The following is a 24,275-nucleotide window of genomic DNA, read 5'->3' as shown; positions in this document are numbered from 1 at the left end:
TACACTTATATCAACCCATGTATATTTACTATTTACAATATATATAACCCAGTATTATATATACATATAACCTAGCGCATTTAGTACATAAAAATGCACTTTGCCGCGCTACGCTATAATCGCGTTCGGAAGCCTGGAATGTGACATGGCGTTCTATCCCATGGTTTGTTTTTGCTTGTAAACATTTGTTAACACTAAAACTTTGTGGTCTAACATTTTACTAAACAGTGCATATGCGTATTAAAATGCATGACGTGTTGGTTTTATATTTTTGTGCAACAACTATGGTGAAGGTCCATAGTGGATTTTGTGCGTTGGTTTAATAGGGTATTAGCACTCAGGAGGAATATCGTATTTAACCTACTCTACAAATAAAATATTTTTTAAAGATTCTCTTAGTGTTTATAAAAACCCTAATAATGAATATTTTCGTTTCGAAAATAAGGTCTTTCGAAAACGATCGTTTCGTAAGTTGGTAATAAATTTAGTCACAGAAGTTCACGAGTAATGCATTCATTTTAATGTTCGTAATGCCACAGGCCACAGATATAAATATAACGAGAGTTGTCTATGCATATTATCTCAAGCCCCCCCTTACCCACTCCACACTCCAGTTCCAGGCACTGACAGATGAAAGTGAAAACAGATTACACCTTACATCTCGAATTTCTTTTATTATTTTATATTTTTCAACCTCTTCTAAATATTAATTTATTATGAGAATGATAAATTGAATTGTCAATTTATCATAAAAAATATAAATCACAACGCGTAGCGTTTGATAAGTGACAGGACGCCGTAAATGTAAACAAACGACACATAGAAAAAGGAAGCTATCTACAATACTCTATAAAATCCATAGAAATTGATGGGAAAAAATCCGATGATGTCACATAACATCCGAAGACGTCATACTCGATGACGTCACAAATAGTTTGTTTTTGGCACCATTCAAATGACTAGAATTTAGATTAATGTCGACAAGTGTTGTGTAATATCATTTACAAGAAGTAAAAAACCCATAATATTCGATTACAACATTAATAATATCAATCTGGGAAGAGTTACACAAATAAAGGATTTGGGGATAGTTTTTGACGAAAAATTGACATTTATTCCTCACATTGATACCATCACTAATAAGGCAATGAAATGTCTTGGATATTTGCAGCGAACTGTAAAGGATTTTAATTCCATCACTACCCTCAAAGTGCTATTTACTGCCTTGGTTAGAAGTAATTTAGAATTCAATTCAACAATTTGGTCACCTTATTACAATGTTCATATTTTAAAATTAGAAAGAGTACAACGTAAATTCCTTAGATTCATCAATTACAAACTTAATATACCCGCTGAAAATATTGATTATGATAATTTATTATCTACACTAAATATGTCAACTCTATGTAAAAGAAGAATTATAAATGACTTATTAAATTTATATAAAATAGCAAATGGCGTATTGGACGTCCCGGAATTAACTAGTGTTATCAGCTTGAAAGTACCTCTTCGAAATACTCGGCAGCTAACGTTATTTTTTGAATCTCCTGGCAGTCACAATTATTATTACAATTCACCAATACCTAGACTACACCGGCTAGGTAACGAGTATGGTGAAGTTGATATATTTTGTCTGTCTTTATATAAATATAGGTTAAGTATTCAAAAGGTTATAAATTAATTTGTGTAAAATTTCTTAATATTTTTCTTTATTTACTATTTTTTTTTTCTCATGTATCTCTATAATAATGTATAAACTTATATGTATGTATATGTATGCGTGTATGTTTCCATATGTAAATTTATTAAATATTTTCCTATGTACCATATACCTATGTTAGTACATTTCCTGATTTTTACTTATTATTGTATCTTTTAGCTTTTCTTATGTTACTCGTATCTTTAATTTTAACTAAATTTACATAATCATGTTTCACTGCTGCACTTAAATGTAATTTCTAAAATATGTAAAAGCCCATAGGGCGTGTAAATTAATAAATAAATAAATTTATTAGCTAATAAAAAAATCCATGATAATTGCCCATTGGTGTCCTGACGAACAGACGGGTACGTCTCTAAACCGGTAGACATAAAAATAAGTTATTTGCTTTAAAGTTTTTGGATCTGCGAAGTGTTCCGTTCCTGAATAACTCTGGGAAACCCTGGCCGGGTTCGGTGTTGATGATTGTTTAATGAATTGAACTGAATGCCCGAATTCAAATTATCCTTCCGGAATTCTGCCGAGAAACTATTTACTGTGGAAAAACTCAATCTAAATTGGTTTCCTATCTTGTTTTGCAGGGTCCGCATTCGTCAGCGTGTGCATGCAGCAGTATGATGACGCAGTCAGCATTACAGTGGCCATCATTATAGTGGTGACAGTCGCTTTTGTCCAGGAGTACCGCTCGGAGAAATCTCTGGAAGAGTTGACCAAACTTGTCCCACCAGCATGTCACTGGTAAGAAGCTTTGTTTTTTTTAAAAAAATAATAGTGTGCTATTTCAGTTCTTATAAAAGGTAAAAAAATCATATGATTTTGCCATTTTCAAACATCATTCTTTAAAAATCATGTAACTAAAATATAATTACCATTTGACCGGCAGATTACGTCTCTTGAAATTGAGACTAAACATAGGTACATTGGTACTCATATAAAGATGAAGTATGTAAAAATAAACAAAACAACTTTGTTTTTAACCACTAATTTATTTTTTCCATCGACCGGTTTCAAAGCTAAACAAGCTTCTTTTAGTCCACTCTTGTCTAGTTTCGAAACATATGCATCTCATACCACCCTTTCAAGAAAAAAAGACTTGATTTATTTGTTTCCTTGGCAGAATACTGATAACATAAAATAAAATAGGAATGAATTCATTAGTTCAACGAACCTTGAGAAAGAATCTTGTTTAGCTTTGAAACCGGTCGGTAGTGAAAAAGGGATGCATTTTAGGTTTGTAAATCTATAATAAATAATCACAAAGTTAGTGCTTCAAATATAAAAATTTATATGTAAGTATAATTTGTTCTATTAATTTGAAGATTGATTAAATAATAAAGTGATAAATAATTTTGTTTTTAAAAAGAAATACAATCATTTTAAATTACATAAATTTTACAGTACTTTTCTTAAATTCTTGGTTAAATTTTGCCTTCAATAATTCTTTAAAAAAATTAGATATAATATTATAACAAATATTAGTAAATAATAGATCATGCACTAAAAGAAGGGAATATGGAAGTCTAGGCATTTACACGGCTTATGACCTGTCGTTGGCTGGTTTAGGTGGCTCCTTTACACACCGTAACATTCACCATTCTGCCTATGTTTAAACATCCGCATTTTCTCAACTCTCCCATCTGTTGACTTTTGGCCAGCCTATGACAGGTCATAAGCCCTATAAGTGCCTTGACTTCCATATTCCCTCCTCATAAATGTTTTCCCTCTCTGTTGCAACAATATCATATGATTTGAAAGCATCACGGATTTTTCGGTCAGCTTAAAAATGCTGATTTTGAAGCTACCTAGTAATAATAGCCCACTTCATCTCTGCTTCAAATCTAACTATTTGTTTGTTCGTCAGTCTGCGCGACGGCAAGCTGGAGACGTTCCTCGCGCGGGAGCTCGTCCCCGGCGACATCGTGCACCTGAACATCGGGGACCGCGTGCCGGCCGACCTGAGGCTGCTGGAGTGCTGCGAGCTGGCGCTGGACGAGTCCTCCTTCACGGGCGAGACCGAGCCGGCGCCCAAGGCCACCGCGCCCGCGCCGCGCTCCAACTCCGCGCGCCGCAGCAACATCGCCTTCATGGGCACGCTCGTGCGCTGCGGGAACGGAAAGGTACGGCGCTAGAATAACAAAATCCGTATTAATATTTCTCCATTTAATGCGCGCCCTGTTGTCGATTTCTTCCGATATTAACTTTGATTGGCCGGTACTGCGGCTCACTACTTTCTCCAGAATTTGAAGCTGGTAAGCCGGGGGATACGAAGAAACCGCATTTGTCCTCAGCCTTTCGTCGAGGCCTGCTATGTTAACTTATATAATGGCGGCTGTACACACCCATCGAGAATGTCTCCCCGAGAGTCTCGGCTGATGGGGCTCTCGACGAGAGCATATCTGTACACACTTGTTTTTTCATTAGTACCGAAGATTTCCGCAGTAATGGACGTAGAAATTGCTGCTGCTGTTTCGCAGCCCTAGTTCTTGTATGTTCAATAGACTATTTTGCAAATTTTACAAGATATGTTATTTGTTTTTAAAATCAAATAAGTAAAATCAGTAAGTGGAGATTGGCACTCAAAAAATGCTGAAAATACTATTTAGTAATGGAAAAAAGGAATAATTCTTTAGCTACATGGACGCGTAATAAGATAATGAACATATTGGCATTCATTACTCAATTTTCTAAAAATTGTCTATTGAACATACAATCTACACTGAAAAATATCATTTAAGAATGAGTCCATGAAATCGAATGCGAACCATATCGGCTTATAAACTGATTCAGCTGCAGCTCCAGACTGCATAGATGCAATAATCTTTCTTTTATGGCTCGGTATAGGGCCATTAGCAAATATCTTTTTGAACAAGTGTGTACATGCTCGCTCTCGTTTTCCTCGCGAGACCCAACGAGATCCTCTGACTCAGGCGCATAAAACCGACAACCGACCGAGGCGAGGTGCGAGAGAGCAAGACGACGAGAGCACCATGTACATACTCGCTCTCGGCCTGTCTCCGGGTGTCTCGACGAGTGTGTACAGCCGCCATAATACAAAAAATACAATTATGTTCCAGTGTGAATACAATAGAACAAAATTCACCCACCATTCTCCCCTCCCCTAGTGAGCATCCACAGAACTGCTAATAATCATGCTGAGCTGTTGGATTTGCTCCACACCACTCCTGCTGCAATCAAATCAGCTATCCTATCCTTTGAATCGCCATCCCCCCAATTCTCCTCTTTTTAATGTGTTTCTCTACTCATCTTCACTTTATTTCCTTTTTCTTTCTTTAAAAAAAAAATGTCATGTTTAGTGTGTAGTGAACTCTTTTGTGGAAATGAAATGGTTAGTTTGACTTACCGTGGTCTTGTTGTAAGATTGCGTGAAATTAATTGAAAGATTCACTTACATTGTTCTGAGATTTAATCGATAATATGATGAATGCAAGATTATACAAATAATGATTAAATTAAATACAACACTGAATGAATTAACCGTGACACGAATTTATATCATCTGGGTATTCAAAAGTCTTAGAGAGAGAGAGCAAAAAACTAACAGAACCGAAGCCGACACGGGACACGGAGATTCTGTTGAGTTTTAATCGTGTCTACGTCGAGCAGTTCCGGTGTGCCTTCCGCGGTGTTGTTAGCGGTAAAAATGTAGCGTGTGTGCGTGCCCATAAGTGTAATAGCTATGATTTTATCATATGTTATTTTCTAAAATGCTTTATGTACTATTAACTGTATATTGTAAGGCGTTTATTAAATAAATACATTATTTATGCATATTGTTTCCTGTTCCAGGGTATAGTGGTCAGCACCGGCGAGCGCTCGGAGTTTGGCGAGGTGTTCCGCATGATGCAGGCTGAAGAGGCGCCCAAGACGCCGCTGCAGCGCTCCATGGATATCCTAGGCGCGCAGCTGTCGCTCTACTCCTTCTGCACCATCGGGGCCATCATGCTGCTCGGCTGGCTGCAGGGGAAGCCGCTCAACGAGATGTTCACCATCGGTGTCAGCCTCGCCGTCGCCGCCATACCAGAAGGTTACAGATGTTTAATTTATTTTGCGTACTGAAATGAATTTTTTCTTTTACTGTTTTTTGCTTGGTGAAATAAAATTGTTTGAAATTTGTTGTAGAACATCACCTCGTATTTAACTCATTTTGTGATTTTTGACAAGAAGCTGCCTTTTTGCTTTTGCGAGTAGTATCTTGTCTTGTGATTTTTTTACTCTAATGTTGTAATGAGGAAGTTCATTGCTACGGGAAATTGGATATGAAAAATGTTTTTTTTTGCACGTGGTAAAAATTAGACCATGTAATTCTACAGCTTTTTAAGTTTTAAAGCTTTTTAAAAATCTATGAACTATTTTGCAACGTCACAGGTTTAAGTGACCTCGCATTTTTAATAACTAATAAATTATAGCTTTGTTGTATTGTTGTGGCAACCAGCAACAGATTTCCGGTTTCTGGGGTAGCCATGTTTTTTTACTTTTAGCATGTTCAGACGTTTGGCGGGTACAGATAATTTGTGCGGGGCTTAAATGTCATAAACACTCACCAACGGCGGGTGTAATTTTGAAGTTTCGGTAGGGTTTTTAAAATAACAAAACATGAAAAAATCAAAGCGATGATAATACGAAACATAAATATATATATTTTTTTTTTATACTTCGTTTGATAGTCCTTTAACAAATAAAAAAAAACCACTAAACTTCCTCATTCTTTATTAGTGTTTTTTTTTCTTTTTTCGTTTTTTCTCTTGATTTTATTTACAAGTACAAAATATTTCTCTTAACCATTTTTTTTTACATCATAAATTTTTATACATAAATATATACTATTTACCTAAGTATTAGTTTTCAATAATAATACATATAATTTTTAAATTTTTTTATTATTAGTTTTTTTTTTTTTAACTGGTTCAAAATTTGTATTCCTAATACCAAGTTATCATTTTTTTATCGATAATTATATAACTGGTAATATTTTTTTTATATAGTTTATCTTTTTTAGACCTTCTTAATTTGTAAATTAATAATATTGTTTTAAATGCTCTGTATTCCTTATTACACGTATGTATATTTAACTGTATTGGTAACTAATATGTAAAAGGCACTAAGTGCCGTTTATTTCAATAAAATAAAATTAGTTTTCAAAAATTATATTTGAAGCACTAACTTTATGGTTATTCATTTTAATAAAACAAATAAAAACGACTTTGCTACAGATCGTATCCATCTTACACTACGCTTCCCATCCTAACTAGACCAAAATACTTGATTTATTAGCTCCGTATGTAATATTTAGTAAACATTGATAAAATAAAAAAGGATAGAATTCATTAGTTAAGTATACGTTGATAAAGAAGCTGAAACCGGTCGGTAGAAAAAAAGTGGTTAAAAACAAACTTGTTTTTATTTATTTTATTTTAACTACTCTTGGATTAAAAAGATCTACTCTCTAATTTGCGCTGTGGTTTCCAGGTCTTCCTATCGTGGTGACTGTAACGCTGGCCCTGGGAGTGATGAGGATGGCGAAGAGGAAGGCTATAGTCAAGAAGCTGCCCACCGTGGAAACACTCGGCTGTGTGAATGTGATATGCAGTGATAAAACAGGTTCGCAAATACCCTTATCTTACTGAACAGCGGTAGAACTAGTTCCCTACTGTGGCAAACAACTGAACATAATCATAATTGTGGATAATTATTCTTATCATACTATTTAGTTTAATGCTGTAAGGTGCGCTTCAAACAATAATCTAAATTTTAAACAGCTTAAAATTCACATGTAGTATGTTTTGTGTCTGCAGCTTAAATAGAGCTATTGTTAAAACTAAAATGATAATATATGATTGATATTCAAAGCATTAACTTTGTTGTCAAACGATAGTAAATATTTGTATATAACTGGCATAAGCAAATGAAAAATGATAAGGCTCCATTAGTATGGATAATACAGATTAATCATCCTAACTGAGACTTACCTGTCTCTTTGTCAGAATTAATTACTATAACACACAAATCCCAGTGCACACCTTCACCATAGTAGTTCCACAAAAGTATAAAGCACCGTGCTGATATGACACATGCTGTTAGAAGCTAACCGATTAGTTGAAAAAATGAAGTTGGGGAGGTAGGAAGGAGTATGAATTTATTAGGTATGGGATACGTATTTTGATACTAAGTCTGGAATTAGAAAAAAAAAGAATAAATGTTTGAATGCTGTCAAAATGTTATCTCTTACGCAAATGTGTGGTAAAACTATGCACGATAGATGCACAAATGGCACAATGGTTGAGACAAGCATTATTGAGAAAATCGACAAAGGAGAGCTGCGTTGGTTTGGACGTATAGAGTGAATCGATAGCGAAAGAACGGCTAAAATGATCTATGCTGAAGCGGAGAGATGATATTGTGTTAATTACTCGTAACCAAAGAAAAAACTACTTGCGTATATATTAATTGCCACTTATAGGTTGAAATTTATGTACATTTTTTTGTAGCTTACCTATAAAAAAGTCTCCACTCGCCACTGATTATTATTATGTTATTTTAGGAACTCTTACAAAGAATGAAATGACAGTGATCTGTATGTCCACTTCGGAGGGCTACTATGCGGACGTAACAGGAGCGGGATATAATGACCACGGGGAAATCATGGTCCACAAGTGTGACAACCCGGACATGGCTAAAATGTCCATATTCAGTTTGTTGGAGGTTTGTTTACACATAATTTATTTACATTAACGCAAATTCAATTTCAAACTATGGAAATTTCATATGCCAGAGCTCGATACTGAATTATAAATATGTTTATCAATTGCCAAGTTCATTAGTTAGACAAGTTTAAAAAGGCGAGATTAATTATGCTGTTTTATGTAAAATTTTCCTCTATCTGATTCACTCTCCAGATAATTACAAAATGCTAGCAAAAAAAAAGGATAGTGGTGAAAAACTTCTACAGAATGAATTGGTGATATTGCTTTTGTAATTTCTAAATACCCTAGGGATAAAGCAGACATTTAGCCAATATACAAAGTGTATTGCAAAAGCGCTTTCACCAAATTTAGTGCTCTGGTTCGTACAGGCGTAATGACTTTTCCTATCGCTGTAGATGTAGCTGATCTAAGCGCAAGACGTCTGTCAGCTAGTTCATCTGGAATGCGCAGTTCTTTTAGATATTCCAGAGCAGAGTTGTGTAGTGATTTATATATAATTTTGTATTCTGCCCTCTGTGGAAAATGTAGCTAGTGTAATTCCAGAAGCAATGGAGTGATATGACTGAACTTGGAGATTCCAAAAATAAGTCTTACTGTGGCATTTAATACGGACTGTAGGCAAGTCATTTTATTCATCGGTCGACCTGTGTCTGATTTTTTAGTTTTTGCAGTTATGTATGATCATTTTCCAAATTTTTCTACCGGGCATTCATGAAATTGAATGTCAATAGTTTGTAAGTAAAATCTGTTTTATATTAATCTTTTTTGGCTAAATCGGTTTATTTTTAGGCGGGTGCTGTATGTAACAATGCTGTGATCAATGGAGAGACGTTGTTAGGACAGCCCACGGAGGGTGCGTTGTTGGCTGCGGCCATGAAGAACGGAATCTACGCAGCACGCGACCAGTACATTAGATTGCAAGAATTTCCCTTCAGGTATTGATCGCACGTTATTTGTCCGAGTATAAAATCTATTTCAATAATAAATTACGATGAATTTTCACTATCAAACATGATTGTTTTATAAAAGCAGTTATTTCATTTTTTGCTCAATGTTTTCAGTTCCGAGACAAAGATGATGGCTGTGAAATGTAGTCCAAAGTATGGGGAAGATGCCAATAAGGAAATTTTCTTTGTGAAGGGAGCCATAGAAAAGATTCTGCCACAATGCAGTCGTTATGTCAACACGGATGGACAGTTTGTGGTACTCACCAAGCAGAAGGAGAATGATTTCATGGCTGAAGCGTATTCCATCGGAAGAAAAGGTATACATATGTGATTCCATTAAGCATGTTTTATGCTAACAATTTTCTAATTGAAATGAATTTATGCTTAAATGTAGCGCCTTTACAAGCCGGCCATACACCAAATTGAAAAATCATGAAATATCATTATGTTTTATGCAGAATTATGTAAAATCATTATTCATTATCGGCCTTTTGCTTGTGACAAGTGACGCAATAATTTATTTGCTTTTTGCGGTTTCGGTCTGCCGGTCGTGGCTTGTGATTAAACAATTATAGTAAAACTAAAACATGAAAATGGCGGCAATTCGTAAAACACAATAAACTGTCTCGATGATTTCTAGGTTTTGTCTATTGATTCAACTTACCAACAAGTTGGTATAATGATAAGAGTCTAGAAACTAACTTCAGACTCTTGAGGTGTCTTGAGTTTTCAGTGCGGATTGCAAATTTCTCCCATCAAGTTGGTATAATGGTAGTGACTACAGACTAACTTCAGACTCTTGAGCTTAAGAAAAACATGAAAATGGCGGAAATAAATGTCCGTAAAACGCAATAAACTCTCTTTAAAATTATATTCAGTTTTCAGTGCTGATCACAAGTTTTAAATGTACTGAAAACAACAAAATTCAATGAGACTTCAATAATTATGCGTATTTCACAGAAAAATGCAAATTGTGGGGACGTAATTTTGGAGTTTCACTCTATTAAATTGTGTTCAATTTTCAATAACACAACACATCACAAACACATGAAGTTTCTGATGTTTAGGTTGTAGGAATTATTGTCGCCTATGAATAAAACCTAGTGGAGTATGGAATTTAAAGTACTAATTGATAATCCAGGTTTATTAATTCTAATAACAAGTTGGATACATAATATAAGCTCAAATATCGTAGGTACTAAATCTAATATTTCACTGCGAGCGGTCGGACCACAGAGGAACGAGGAGCGATGTCACGATGTGTTGACGATAGTTAAAACATGTTGCATATTGCTATCACAAGTTTAACTCTGGGGGCCTTACTTATACATCGGGTATAAAGTTAAGCTGGAGAATAGTGGTAGAATAATGATGGTATAACAAAAAGTAGTACTTATAAACCTCGCATAGAGTTAAACTCGGTTTGAATCTGGGATAGCGACCATAGAAACTTATACCTGCACATTATGTGGTATAACGCGATCTGTCAAAAGTCATATTTTTCGGTAATCAAAATGGATATTTTTTCAATTTTTTTTTCAATTTTAAACAATTACGAAGTCCTGCGGCCTTCTCAATGTGATTCAAGTGATTTTAAGTAATATCTGAAATGTTATATGTTTGTTTGTGTTTTAATTCATTGTGATAAAAAGAGAAACACTAACAAACTATAGAATTCGTTTTTAACTTCTCTTCTTCCTAATTTTGATTTCTTTTTCTAACTGTTTTCTCCATGTTCTCGATTACACTGACAGTAGTCTCGATATCTGTAGTCTGTGGTCTCGATTTGACTTTGACGTTTATTTGTGTTATTATAAAAGTTACTGCGCATGTGCACATATCAGTGTTGACTGTTTGAAAAATTAAGCATTATATAACCTGTGCATTGTTATTCTAGGTAATAAATATTTTTATACGTAAGTCTTTATTTATATCGGTTATAAATAGTTAAACCGGGTATAGTTATTTCTTAATATAATCTAATAAGTAAGGCCCTGGAAGTTTTTTCAAGTTTTTCAAGTTTTTTCAACTCGATTGGATCTCAGGTTGAATCCTGAAAAAGGAAATCGAGTGGAGAGAAGTCCACTTCATTTGTGTGGTGGATGGCGCATTCACCTACCCTTCTCGAGGTCTGTATTCCATTCCTCGTAGAGTGGATGTAAAATATTGATTTTGAAGGTGGTTCAACACTTTTCATTTCATTTCATTGTTCCAAATACGCTACAATTGGACGACTGGGTGCGGACAGGTGAATGGTGATGACGATAAGTGTGAAAGCTCTACCTACAATTGTTGATGTGAAATCTCTTGTTGTCTTCAGGCCTTCGAGTCATCGGCATCGCTAGAGGAAGCAGCCTTCAGCAGCTGGTGTACCTGGGGCTGGTGGGAGTGTGCGACCCCCCTCGGCCCAGTGTCAGACCCGCTCTGGCCACCCTCCGCCAGTCCGGAGTTCTAGTCAAGATGGTGACCGGAGACGCTCAAGAGACAGCAGTTGCCATAGGTATTTCAACATAAATATTTTTAGTTTTTTTTTTTAATGTAATAACCCGAGGTCGACAGCCAGCAAGACTTGCATTCAACAGGAAATCCAAAATTTCTAAATAAAATAACGTAGACCCGAAACTACGCAAGCTCCTTGTTAAGACCTATGTATAGAGTGTCTTAATGTACGGCTGCAAGACATGGTGCCTATCTGAAATTTAAAACTTGTCTTTATAAAAGAAACTAAATAAACAACTTTTTTAACGCCCACAAGATAAAAAAGTGACATATTTAGAAATACCAGTAATTAAAATATATATTACGCTTTTTGCTTTCGGTGGATATGGGTATATGCGATAATTTGTGTATAGATAGAAAAGAAAAGTATCGTGTAAAATAAATAAATACTTTAATGAACACCGGGATGAAAGGGTTAAAGCGAGTCATCCAATCGATAATTTAAATTAAAAATTATTATTTCCAGCTCAAATGATTGGCCTGGATACCGTGCATCTTCAGACCTTATCTGGAGACCAAATGGACAGTCTGGATGATGATCAGCTAGAGAACATTATCAACAGCGTATGTTTCATTCTTTCATAATTTTTTTAATAATATTTTCGTCTTGCTTTTTGTGTGTCGTAAATAACCGTTTTAGAAAAATGGTAAATAAGTTTCGGAAGCACAGACTTCAAATCTCGGATCTCCAGATTCTCTAAATCCAGAAAACAACCCGCAAAATTGTCTTATTTCTGGTATTGGCCTTTTTATTTACGGCGTTGGCGCTTTTATTTAAAACATTGCCCCTTTTATTTAAAACATTCCTCCTTTCATTTCAAACATTGCCCCTTACATTTCAAACATTGATTAATTTTTTCAAACATCGGCTCTTTTATTTCAAACATTGGACCTTTTATTTAAAACATTGGGCCTTTTATTGAAAACATTGCCTCTTACATATTAAACACTGCCCCTTACATTTCAAACATAAATCTTTTTTTCATTCATTGCCCCTTTTATTAAAAAAATTGCCCCTTTTATTTAAAACATTGTTCCTTTCATTTCAAACATCGGCCTTTTAATTTAAACATTGGCCCCTTTCATTTCAAACATCGGCCTTTTAATTTAAACATTGGCCCCTTTATTTCAAACATCGGCCTTTTAATTAAAACATTAGCCCCTTTATGCAAGACATTGGGCCTCTTATTTACAAAATTGACACTTAAATTAACATCACTGGCCCTTTTGTTTATGAAATTGGTTCTTTTATTTATGTCATCGGCTCTTTCATTTACAACATTGGCCCCTTTATTTGAGCCAAGATTTAAACAGTAATTGTTTGCTTTATTTTCCAGGTGAGTGTTTTCTATAGGGTAACCCCGAAACACAAGTTGGCTATTGTAAAAGCGCTTCAAAGGCGAGGGAATATTGTTGCCATGACAGGTTTGTAAATTATTTTCTGTATTATTTTATTGTCTTTTGAATTTTCAGAATAAGCAAGTTCAGTGCTTAAATTTTTAAAAAATATTATTGATGACCTCTTAAACTAAGCCAATTTAAAAAAAAAAACATTACATTAATAAAGGAGATTAAAAATAACATTCCACCCTGATGCTGCAAAAGCAATCGAAAATGAAAACAACTTTTGGTCAAAGAGGATTGGTCCACTTCTCCATTAAAGTGTACAACCTACTTCCATTCTCCATAAGGGCAATCAGTCTATACTGTCACTATAAAATCGCCATTTAGAAATGGATAATGGAGGTAGAACGCCCACGGATTGATGCGTGGATCAGGCCAAATAGAAAGATGTTTTTACTTGTGAGTTTTATGTGATTTTATTATGTTTTTATATGGATTTGATATGTATTTAATTATGTTTAATAAGGCATGTTTCAAAATTATGTAAAATGTCTCCTTCGGCATGAGACCCCAGTGAGGAAACATTATCATTAATGTAAAAATAAATAAATATATGTAAAAAAGAGTGCTCCAGAAAATGGACATTTTAAAGTGCTCTTCCTGCCACCAAATGTAACGAGTTTAATTCAACTGATGAACCAGGACGTAATAGAGTGAATGAAACACCATTACATAAGACAACATTGTCTCAATTTAATGTTTAATCCAACTATCCGGATTTCCGCATATCCGGATAGCGTCTCCCAATAATTAATCCGAATAATTGGAGTTTTACCGTAAAATAAACATTTGCGTTCTTATGATTTACCCAAATTTTAAAATGTTGGGGGCCATTTTCCACAAGTTGTAAATAACTCACTTTTAGAAAATGGGAATCAAGTGGTAGATAAGGGTGCGAACCTAGGAGCTTTGGTCCATGAATTCCGCGATACTGCACAGGATCACAACCTTCTATGTATCGTATTATCAACACTATGATCTTTTAAAAGTTTTGTAATTACTCCGTGCGTGACGTCACAAATTCTCTTTGTTGAGTTCTGCTGATTGGTAGATTGGCTTCCCATAAACCGAAATCTATCACAATACTCTATCATCGGTTGACTCGGAAGAACTAGTGACATTGTTTAAAATATCATTTTTTCATACATTTTCTAGAAACTTCGCTGTACAATTGAATGCTTTAATTTTTACCGTTCGTAAGAAAACATTTTTATATCTAATTTCCCATAGCACTGAATGTTTTACTTTTTAAGTAATTCAGTACCAATTTTGATTTGTTTATAGGAGATGGAGTAAATGATGGAGTTGCCCTGAAGAAAGCTGACATCGGTATTGCCATGGGGAAAAATGGAACTGATGTCTGCAAGGAAGCAGCTGACATGATTCTTGTTGATGACGATTTCGCCACAATTATGTAAGCATCTACCATCTTTGAATGATAAATCAAACATGAATAATTTATTTTTGTTTTTTGTATCTTTCAAACCAATTTTCAGTGGGTTCGATTAATTTATTTTCATAAATAAATAAAACAGCTTTATTTTTAACCACATATTTTATTTTTTTCTACCGACCGGTTTCAAAGCTACACAAGCTTATTTTTCAAGGTATACTTAACAAATTAATTCTATCCTATTTTATTAGTTAGTGATATCAGTTAGTGTGTATGGAAGTAATAAATCAAGTTTTTTTGTCTTGTAATGTGAGATGGATTCGTTCAAAACTAGACAGGAGTGGACTAAAACGAACTGATAGAATAAAATAGGATAGAATTCAATATACCTTAAAGAAGAAGCTTGAAACCGGTCGGTAGAAAAAATAAAAAATAAACGGGTAAAAACAAAATAGTTTTATTTATTTTATTATAACGAATAACCACAAAGTTAGTGCTTTAAATATAGAATTTATAATTTATTTTCATTTATTTATTTATTAAATTAACATTGAGAACATTACAGAGTATAATCTATTCTCGATACATTATAAAATATATGTAACAGATTATTTAAATAGAAAAAAAGTCATGTAAAATGGACATACAGTAAAACCCCTGTTGTACGTTTTTCAAGGGAGCAACAAAAAAAGTGTAAAACTGAGGAAAACGCTTAAGTGAGGAAATTAAAAATGCACGAATAAAATGAAATTAGATAAAAATATAATTATTGTACTAGACTATATTAAATATACAGCAGAAAAATTATAAAAACTGTCATCATTGGAGATTATAAATATTTACCTATGATTTAATTAAAAATAATTTGTATTTTTTCAATCAGTACTATAATGTGTTTTTTTATTGATTTTTTTCAAAAAACATGTGTAAACAATTTTATGTAGGTACTTTGATTTTATATAATAACTGTTTAAACTATCTTCTTTTCACATTATGTTTATAACTTCAAATAATATTTCTATTGCCACATTTTTAAACTTTCTGCATTGTAATTTATTGACGTAAAGACTTTATTCTTCCTACATGCGTCAACTGCATGTCACAATTTAGTAAAATGTCAAAATTAGACACTTGGTCAATTACACTGCACCTACTTTGAATTAAGTTTGAGACAATTTGCACATTTTCTATTTACTCGATTTTATTTTCCATTCACGCGGTGGCGTGCGGCTCGACGTCTTTTGACAGATTTAATGAGTTTTGAAAAAATTTCAACGTAAAACCGGGGTTGTGAAAAACACAAAATGTTAATTGGGGGATATTTGAATGAGAATGTATGGACAAAATAGGACCTTAACACTTCGGCATTAAAAGCAGGAAAACACAAAATTGAGAAATGTAAAAACGAGGTTTCACTGTACAACACACTGACAAAAAAAATGGTGAATCACACACAAACTCTCAATTGCTGCTCCGACTGGCTCTTTCCCTTTTATAAAAGCCACTCTTTTGTATGAATTTTAATATTGTCGCCGTGTATTGTCTGCTTGTGTTAAATAACTGCACGACTGAATGTTGTTTTTTTCTTTTTCAGCTCTGCCATTGAAGAAGGAAAAGGAATATTCTACAACATCCGTAACTTTGTCCGTTTCCAACTGTCGACGTCTATTGCGGCTCTCTCACTTATTGCTCTCGCTACTCTCATGGGTATTCCTAATCCGCTCAACGCCATGCAAATTCTGTGGATCAACATCATTATGGACGGTTAGCTTATCTCATCAACCTTTTTTAGTACTAAGTTCAACTTTGTATAATGATATTAACATATTACAACAGAGATGAAGAAAATTTTAGAGAAGGATATGTAGAAGAATAGGCACCTACAGGGCTTATGATCTGTCATTGGCTGGTTTAAGTGGCTACTTATAACACACTGTGTAACATTCACCATTCTGCCCATATTTGAACATATATATTCTCTCAATTCTTTTATCTGTTGATGTTTGTGAAGTTAAAGAGCTGAAACCTTTATTTATGTGGTTGAGATTCATCTAATTGAATTATTTCACCTACATACTAGGCAACGCCTCCGTGGTGTACTGGTCAAGACGCTTGACTCATGCACGGAAGGTTCCGGGTTTTGATTCCCTGTGAGAACACAAAAATTAAAATGTGATTTTTCTCAAGCCTGGGTGTTCTGTCACCACTGTAATTGGGCCGGGCCTCCTGGCCTGTTGTGGTGCAAAAATAAATATTAAAAATATTACAAAAAAAATAAATATTAATATTAAATATTAACGCCAGAATTATTTTTTTCAATTTCTATACTTCTTCGTGGACCAGGTGGATTTATCAACAATATTTTGAGTTTTTCCAAATTTTTGTAGACAAGGACTGGATTCAACTCCCCGGGGAGCTGTTAATATTAACATATTAAAACAGAGATGAAGAACATTTTAGAGAAGGTAATATAGAAGTCTTGGCATCTACAAGGCTTATGACCTGTCATTAGCTGGTTTAAGAGGCCACTTTTTTTCAAATATGGGCAGAATTCTGAATATTACACAGTGTGTAAAGTGGCCAGTTAAACCAGCCAATGACAGGTCATAATCCCAGTAGATGCCTAGACTTCTATATTACCTTCTATAACATTTTCTTCATCTCTGTTGCAATATGCTAATATTAACAGCTCCCCGGGGAGTTGAATCCAGTCCTTGTTAACAAAAGTTTTGACAAACTCAAAATATTGTTTGTATAATAACTTCTCTCTGCCGAAATGAATTTCAGGGCTTTTGTGTTTCACGAAATCAAAAATCAAGAATGGGATGCTGCGTTGGTTCGGACATGTAGAGCGAATGGATAGCGAAAGAACGGCTAAAAGGATCTAGGATGGGAATGTTGATGGATGCAGAAAACGAGGAAGACCGAGAAAGACATGGCACGATCAAGTCCATCAAATACTCGAAGATGGACATGTCAAGAGTAGGAATAATCGGCGTGCGTGCATGAGAAGATGTATGAATGTAGAGGAAGCGAGGTCTGTATGCAAAGATATTGTGATATGGCGTTCTATCCTCTCTGCCTACCCCTACGGAGAAACGGCATGATGGCAACGGCACTCTATTTATTTATTTGGTTTACAAACAATGAAAAATAGTATTTAAAAAACAGAAATATTCCATGTAAGCTTGTGCACACTCGTCAGGGTTCTGGCTCTATATCATGCACAAAACTGCAGGCTTGTGTTTTTCATCTGCCCGAACATGGACAAACATATTGTTTATATTTTATTAAAAAAACTCTCAAATTGCATGGATCGGCAGTTTCTCATACGGCGCTTTAATTTTTTATTTATTTGTGTATTTTCAATGCTCAGGTCCACCGGCACAGTCACTAGGAGTGGAACCGGTAGACCACGAGGTGGTGAAGCAGAAACCCCGAGATACTCGGCAACACATGATCTCCAAATCCCTGATAGTCAATGTTCTGCTCTCGGCACTTATCATCATCGCCGGAACCCTCTGGGTCTTCAATAGGGAGGTGAGTGAATTACTTAAAAAACTCGCACTATTTTTAGAGAGAAATCATTTTCAAATATTAAAAATGATACCCTTTGATTCAGTGATGAATGGTGATTTTACTTACAGGTAAGCTATAAAAAAATGACATTAATTTGTCCTACATATTACATAATATAATATAAGTAAGATCATATAATTTAGAATAGTCCAGAAGGAGCGTAGAATCATATTTGAATACATTGGACTGTGTCCAAAAAAACCCCCACTTTCGCCGCGCGCATGCGTGTAGTCGCCGTGTAATGTTGCCAGATCGCGAAAAATATAATCATAACACAAATGTAAGATAATTTTATTTAAAAAAAAAGGGATTTGTTAATTTCTCTAGAATTTTATTGTACACGCGGAAACATTGATTGACACAACAGAGTAGATAAATAAAGGGTCATTTAATAAGAGTAATTGAATTAATTAATTTTGAACAAATTTAAACAAATTTTATTTTACATAAGCGGATATTTTAATGTCATGTTAAATAATATTTAATGTTTTAAAGATAATGCCGGTCAAATGTCCAACACGGCGTTGTTTAATCCGAGAGTTCCAATTTTCGTTAGTTCTCTCATTTGATGAGCAAAATAGCGTAAAAAATTTGACTACCCTGGCAACACTAACAAAATGTCCATTTTGTTTTCTTCGAAATGCATTTGCTACTTACACATGCATTTGCATCCTGTTTCTTTAAGATCCCTGCAGTATTTCCAACAGACTTACGCAGTTCCTCATTTTTTCCGAATTTTACTTCAGGCGAGGTTGTGTTGTTGCAATTTTTTGGAAGTTATTGATCAATGTATATCGAACCTAATGCATGATTAACAACAAACTAATTAAAAAATATTTTTTATCAACTTATAGCTGACTTTATGATATAAAAAAAATAGTTGCTAATTGTTTAGAAGTCAAATTTTTAGGGAAGCATTGATTCCATCCAATCTGTTCCGAACACGCGAATAACGTTGAATTGGACAAATGAAAAGTGATATATGTAAATGATAAATGAGTGAATTGATAAATGCAGCTAGGAACCCCGGTATCTGTATGACTGAGTGCTAGGCTCTCAACAAATATAAATGATTCGCTTTCGAGCCTGGCCTCAGTAATACCAGGGAAATATAGCCAGAAAACATCCCTTTATTTATGTATTCAATGTATTTTATATTTGTTTTAATCATGTTTTGTAATCCTCTAAAAGGGCCGTTGTATTGTGTTGTCATGTTCATGTTGCGCGCATCGCGGCTGCCGGTGAAATAGCCCGTACGGGCATTAGGCGCCCATATTTACCTGACCTGTAGCCGGCGGCATGTGGCGAGTGGTGGGGGTAAGCCACCCCACCACTCCAAGCAGGCCGGCGCGGGTGGGACTGACTCACAGAGCCCGACGCGCGCTGCTTTATGATGTGTGTAATTTTGAGGAATAAATCAGTTGAGTCCCTAACTCTGAACAGTTCACAAGTGTTTTATTAAGTTCTCCGTCCTGTTCGCCTTCCTGCACTTCGCTCTTCGCTCCGCTCTGCCAGCTGACTGCCTTCGCGTCTCTACACCACTTGGACCGGATGAAAACTTCTTTTCAGAGCTATTGAGGTTGACTTGCGGTTGGCGCAGTTGTGCCCCTACCTTCCGACTTTGTCTGACTGTCTGGGAGGGCAACTGCTCGTTTACGCCGGGAAGCCTGACTGCGGCAGACGCGGGTGACGAATCAGCAAAAAACGTGGTAACGCATACGTTACACAATCTATTGACGGACTGCGGATGCTACATCCAAATGTGTGGATTCGGGTATCACTCGTTTTAAAGTTCTATGATAAATTAAAATGGACTTCCTCTGAGAATTTTCACAAACAAACTTGAACTATTTTTAGATGTCGGACAACAAGATAACGCCACGCGACACGACTATGACCTTCACGTGCTTCGTGCTGTTCGACATGTTCAACGCCCTGTCGTGCCGCTCCCAGAGCAAGAGTGTGTTCAGCATCGGCCTGCTGGCCAACCGCATGTTCCTGGTCGCCGTCTCCCTCAGCCTGCTGGGCCAGCTGCTGGTCATCTACTTCCCCCCCCTGCAGATGGTGTTCCAGACGGAGGCTCTCACCCCTGGAGGTAAACCGCCGCTTTCATTAACATACTCTCATCCTCATCTGTAAACCGAATTAAGCTTATCTTCTTCGGCTGTTGAAGATACATCATCATACTCCTATCCTCGCCATATCGCATAGGGAACTATATTAGTACACTGAATGCAGCCCTTATCGATCATCCGTTACATGAAAGTAAGGTGATTAGCCTTACGCTTCAGGTGTTAATCCAAGGACAGTGAAATATTGCAGTGTAAAACCACCTTAAAAACAAATTTTCCATATCCGACTCTCCCAGAAATCGAATCAAGAGCCTCAAGCAGCTCAAGTTGCCAACCCTACAGATTTTGAGAGCAATTTACCGATCTACCGAATTTGGTTGAAATTAAACCGATTTTTGAACATCTCATAGAATAAAATTACAACCCTGGCGCTCACGGCTTTTGGGTAGACAATATATATATATATATATACTTATATATGTATTCTAAATAAGTATTTTTCTAACTTCTTCTAATTTTAAGATTATTTTAATATAACCTTTACGAAAAAATGTAATGATTTTTTATTTTATTTTTATTTTTCTTTCTCTTCTTAATTCATTTTTATTTTTTGCTCCTTTCTTTGTGTAAAATGCATTCTAGAAATATCTAGATAATTATTGTAATATTTCTATAAAATACTTTAAATTATTCAGTACGTGATTTAAAAAATATAAAGAATTTATGTGCAAAAACATTATTTTTCTTCTATTTCTTTCAGATTTGATATTCTTGGTCTGCCTCACGTCCAGCGTATTCATCTTCAGCGAGCTGAAGAAGTTGGTGGAAAGGCAGCTGCTGCAACGCTCGCGCAATGCCAAGCAGCGCATGGAGTTTGTATGACACACGGAGCGCCGAGTCAGAAAGGACGACTAGGCATGCCCCCCCCCCCCCCCCAAAATTTACTGTCACAAACACAGAGAAATCTCATCTAACTGGTATCGCAAACCCGGACAAACATTTTCTAATTGGTATCACAAACATTGTGTATCTAATTTGTATTATAAAAGATATTGTCTAACTAGTATATAAAACATAGAGAAATCTTGTTTAATTAATATATACCTAGGTAAACCTTGTCTAACTGGTATCTAATCGGTATCATAAACATAGAGAAACCTCGTTTAATTGGTATCACGAACATGGTATTTCTAATTGGTATTATACTAAATCTTGTCTGATGGCGGCTGTACACACCCTTCGAGACACCCGGAGACAGGCCGAGAGCGAGTCTGTACATGGTGCTCTCGTCGTGTCTCGCTCTCTCGCGCCTCGCCTCTGTCGGTCTCGGTCGCTTGTCGGTGTTTTGCGCCCGAGTCATAGGATCTCGTTGGGTCTCGCGAGGAAAACGAGAGTGAGCATGTGCACACTTGTTCAAAAAGAAGAGATATTCGCTAATGGCCACATACCGTAGCCATAAAATAATGATTATTGCATCTATGCAGTCTGGAGCTGCAGCTGAATCAGTTTATAAGCCGATATGGTTCTCATTCGATTTCATGGACTCATTCTTAAATGATATTTTTCAATGTAGATTGTATGTTCAATAGACCATTTTTTTAAAATTGAGTTATGAAGGCCAATATGTTCATTATCTTATTACGCGTCCATGTAGTTAAAGAATTATTATTTTTTCCGTTACTAAATAGTATTTTCAGCGTTTTTTGAGTGCCAATCAGCAAAACAGCAGCAGCAATTTCTACGTCCATTACTGCGGTGTGCTAATGAAAAAACGAGTGTGTACAGATATGCTCTCGCCGAAAGCCCCATCGGCCGATACTCTCGACGAGACGTACAGCCGCCATGATAGGTATCATAAACATGGAAAAACCTTGTCTATGTAGTTGGTGTCACAGGCATTGTATATTTAATTCGTATCATAAACTTGGAAAAAACCTTCTGGATTACTGGTATTTTGAATTACTTATAGGTATTAAAATACAAAAGATTTCTGCTCTTTGAAGAAATTTTTTCCATGTTTATCTCCAACTGTGATTCTATGTTAACATCTCAAATGTGCAAATAATCAGCATTTTACATGTTGCGTTACAATTTTTAAAACAAAACAGCTGTTTGCAATATTTTCATTAGTTTTTTTTTAAAACATCAAAATGAAATTGCGAAAAACTTATCTGTGACAGCTATCAATGAAATTAATCCAAATTTGTTAAGATTAAAAAAAATTGTATTATGCTTTGGGTAGTAGTTTATTCGTACTTTTAGCATAAATAAAATGTAAAATTATCATTAAAAGTGGGCTATAAATGTTAGAAATAGTATTTCTATTTCAACAAATATATGCTGCATAGTAAATAAATGCAAATTGTAATATTTTGAACGATATTGCCAAATTATTACATTAAACATTTTCTAAATGTGTAAACATTTTAAAATTACGTAAATTAATTTATACCGTATCAATTTATATAATATAAAGGAACGCAAAACAGAAATAGCCAACAACTTTTCTTGAGCGCGTAAACTTATATGTACAATAAAACCAATCTGGATTAATGAATGCCAGACGTTATCCGGATACGCAGAAATCCGGATAATTGGACTAACTATTAAATTAAGGAAATGTTTTGGAAGAAATTTTCAAAATTTACTCTTTAAGATCACTTTTTTATAGCTTTTGAAATAATATGTATTGGAATCACTTGACTGGAGTTTCTGATGTATGGAGTTCTATTGTATGTAATATTATTGATTGAATCGACATTCACAACACGACATTATAAATAAAACTTTGTTTACAAATGTTTATTCTATTATAAGAACATAACTATAGTTTCGGGAGAGCTCCTACTAAATTTTATAACTCTATCAATAAGAAACTATATATTAGTAACATTGTAAGCAAACAATATTTTTTGTCCAAATGTTTGTAGACAAGGACTGGATTTATAACCCCCTAGGGAGTTGCCAATATTAACATATTACAATGGGAATTTCAAAGGGAATATGGAAGTCTAGGCATTTACACGGCTTATGACCTGTCATTGGCTGGTTTAAGTGCAAGTTGGAAGAATTGAAAATGATCGATTTTCAAACATCGGCAGAGACAGGTTATAAGCCCTGTGAATGCCTAGGTTTCCATATTCCTAAAAGTGTTCTGCATCTCTGTTAATAATATTAAACGCATTATTTTTATTTCATAATAATGTTTTATGTAATATTTTCCAACTATCAAATTCGTTTGCATAATACAATTCTGTGAATGTTATTATTAAATGTTTCGGAATAAATTTCAAATAGTACTACTGTTCACCCTTATCTGTTCCTAATGGTGCATAGGCCACTGCTTTAGTGCACCTAAAACAGCATATGTACATATTTTAATTACGGCACAATCATTTTTCACCGTTTACAATCACTAATTCTAATTAGAGTAAAAATGTTAATTTACTTTTAAATGAAAATCAAAATTTCTCATGACAGTTGATAAATCTGTGATTATGTCGGTGCGGAGTATTTATTATTTTTGAAAATATTATTTTTGTGCAAAAAATTTCTTGACTTTGAAATTATCTCTGGTGAGGAGAATTGAACTACTTAGGAAATCTTTGGCGCGAAATATAAAAACAGAAATACTTCAATTTGATGTACTTATTAACTCTCCCTTCGCGGTGATGTGCGGCCAGTACACATTGCATCCAATAATTTTTATATCTCTGTAAAAATAATAAATTCCGGGTTAAAATTTTCAGTATGCAGAAAAAGCATTTTATCAGAAAGAAGTACAGCCAATTACCCCGCCAGACTAAAATCCATACCAAACAGTAACTTTTTCTGGATGTATGTGGATTGTTATCTCCCAAAATGCGTCAATTTTGCTTGTTTACATTTTGATAGTAAAGTTTAATAATTTGCGCGCGGTGTTCAACAATGTAACTTTCC

At 35.0% G+C, this 24,275-nt stretch overlaps 1 protein-coding gene across 1 annotated transcript in view; it reads left to right on the top strand.

The window, feature by feature from the left end:
- The window catches only part of SPoCk (secretory pathway calcium atpase), a 40,705-nt gene extending 18,949 nt beyond the window's left edge, over nt 1-21,756 (top strand). Inside the window, exons 3-17 of the mRNA XM_088229807.1 lie at nt 2,302-2,458; nt 3,582-3,837; nt 5,528-5,765; nt 7,208-7,339; nt 8,280-8,440; nt 9,232-9,377; nt 9,504-9,706; nt 11,710-11,889; nt 12,355-12,452; nt 13,226-13,313; nt 14,577-14,706; nt 16,280-16,449; nt 18,062-18,225; nt 20,122-20,359; nt 21,097-21,756. Coding sequence (XP_088085933.1) covers nt 2,302-2,458; nt 3,582-3,837; nt 5,528-5,765; nt 7,208-7,339; nt 8,280-8,440; nt 9,232-9,377; nt 9,504-9,706; nt 11,710-11,889; nt 12,355-12,452; nt 13,226-13,313; nt 14,577-14,706; nt 16,280-16,449; nt 18,062-18,225; nt 20,122-20,359; nt 21,097-21,218 — 2,483 coding nt within the window. The 3' untranslated portion in view covers nt 21,219-21,756. The remainder of the gene's footprint in view (nt 1-2,301; nt 2,459-3,581; nt 3,838-5,527; nt 5,766-7,207; nt 7,340-8,279; nt 8,441-9,231; nt 9,378-9,503; nt 9,707-11,709; nt 11,890-12,354; nt 12,453-13,225; nt 13,314-14,576; nt 14,707-16,279; nt 16,450-18,061; nt 18,226-20,121; nt 20,360-21,096) is intronic.
- Nucleotides 21,757-24,275: the final 2,519 nt, after the last annotated feature.

This window comes from Micrasema longulum, unplaced genomic scaffold (genome assembly GCF_059751315.1).
Source record: "Micrasema longulum isolate JH-2025_06_02 unplaced genomic scaffold, ASM5975131v1 h1tg000710l, whole genome shotgun sequence".
Taxonomy (NCBI): Eukaryota; Metazoa; Arthropoda; class Insecta; order Trichoptera; family Brachycentridae; genus Micrasema; species Micrasema longulum.
This window is presented reverse-complemented; position numbering and strand designations above follow the sequence as displayed.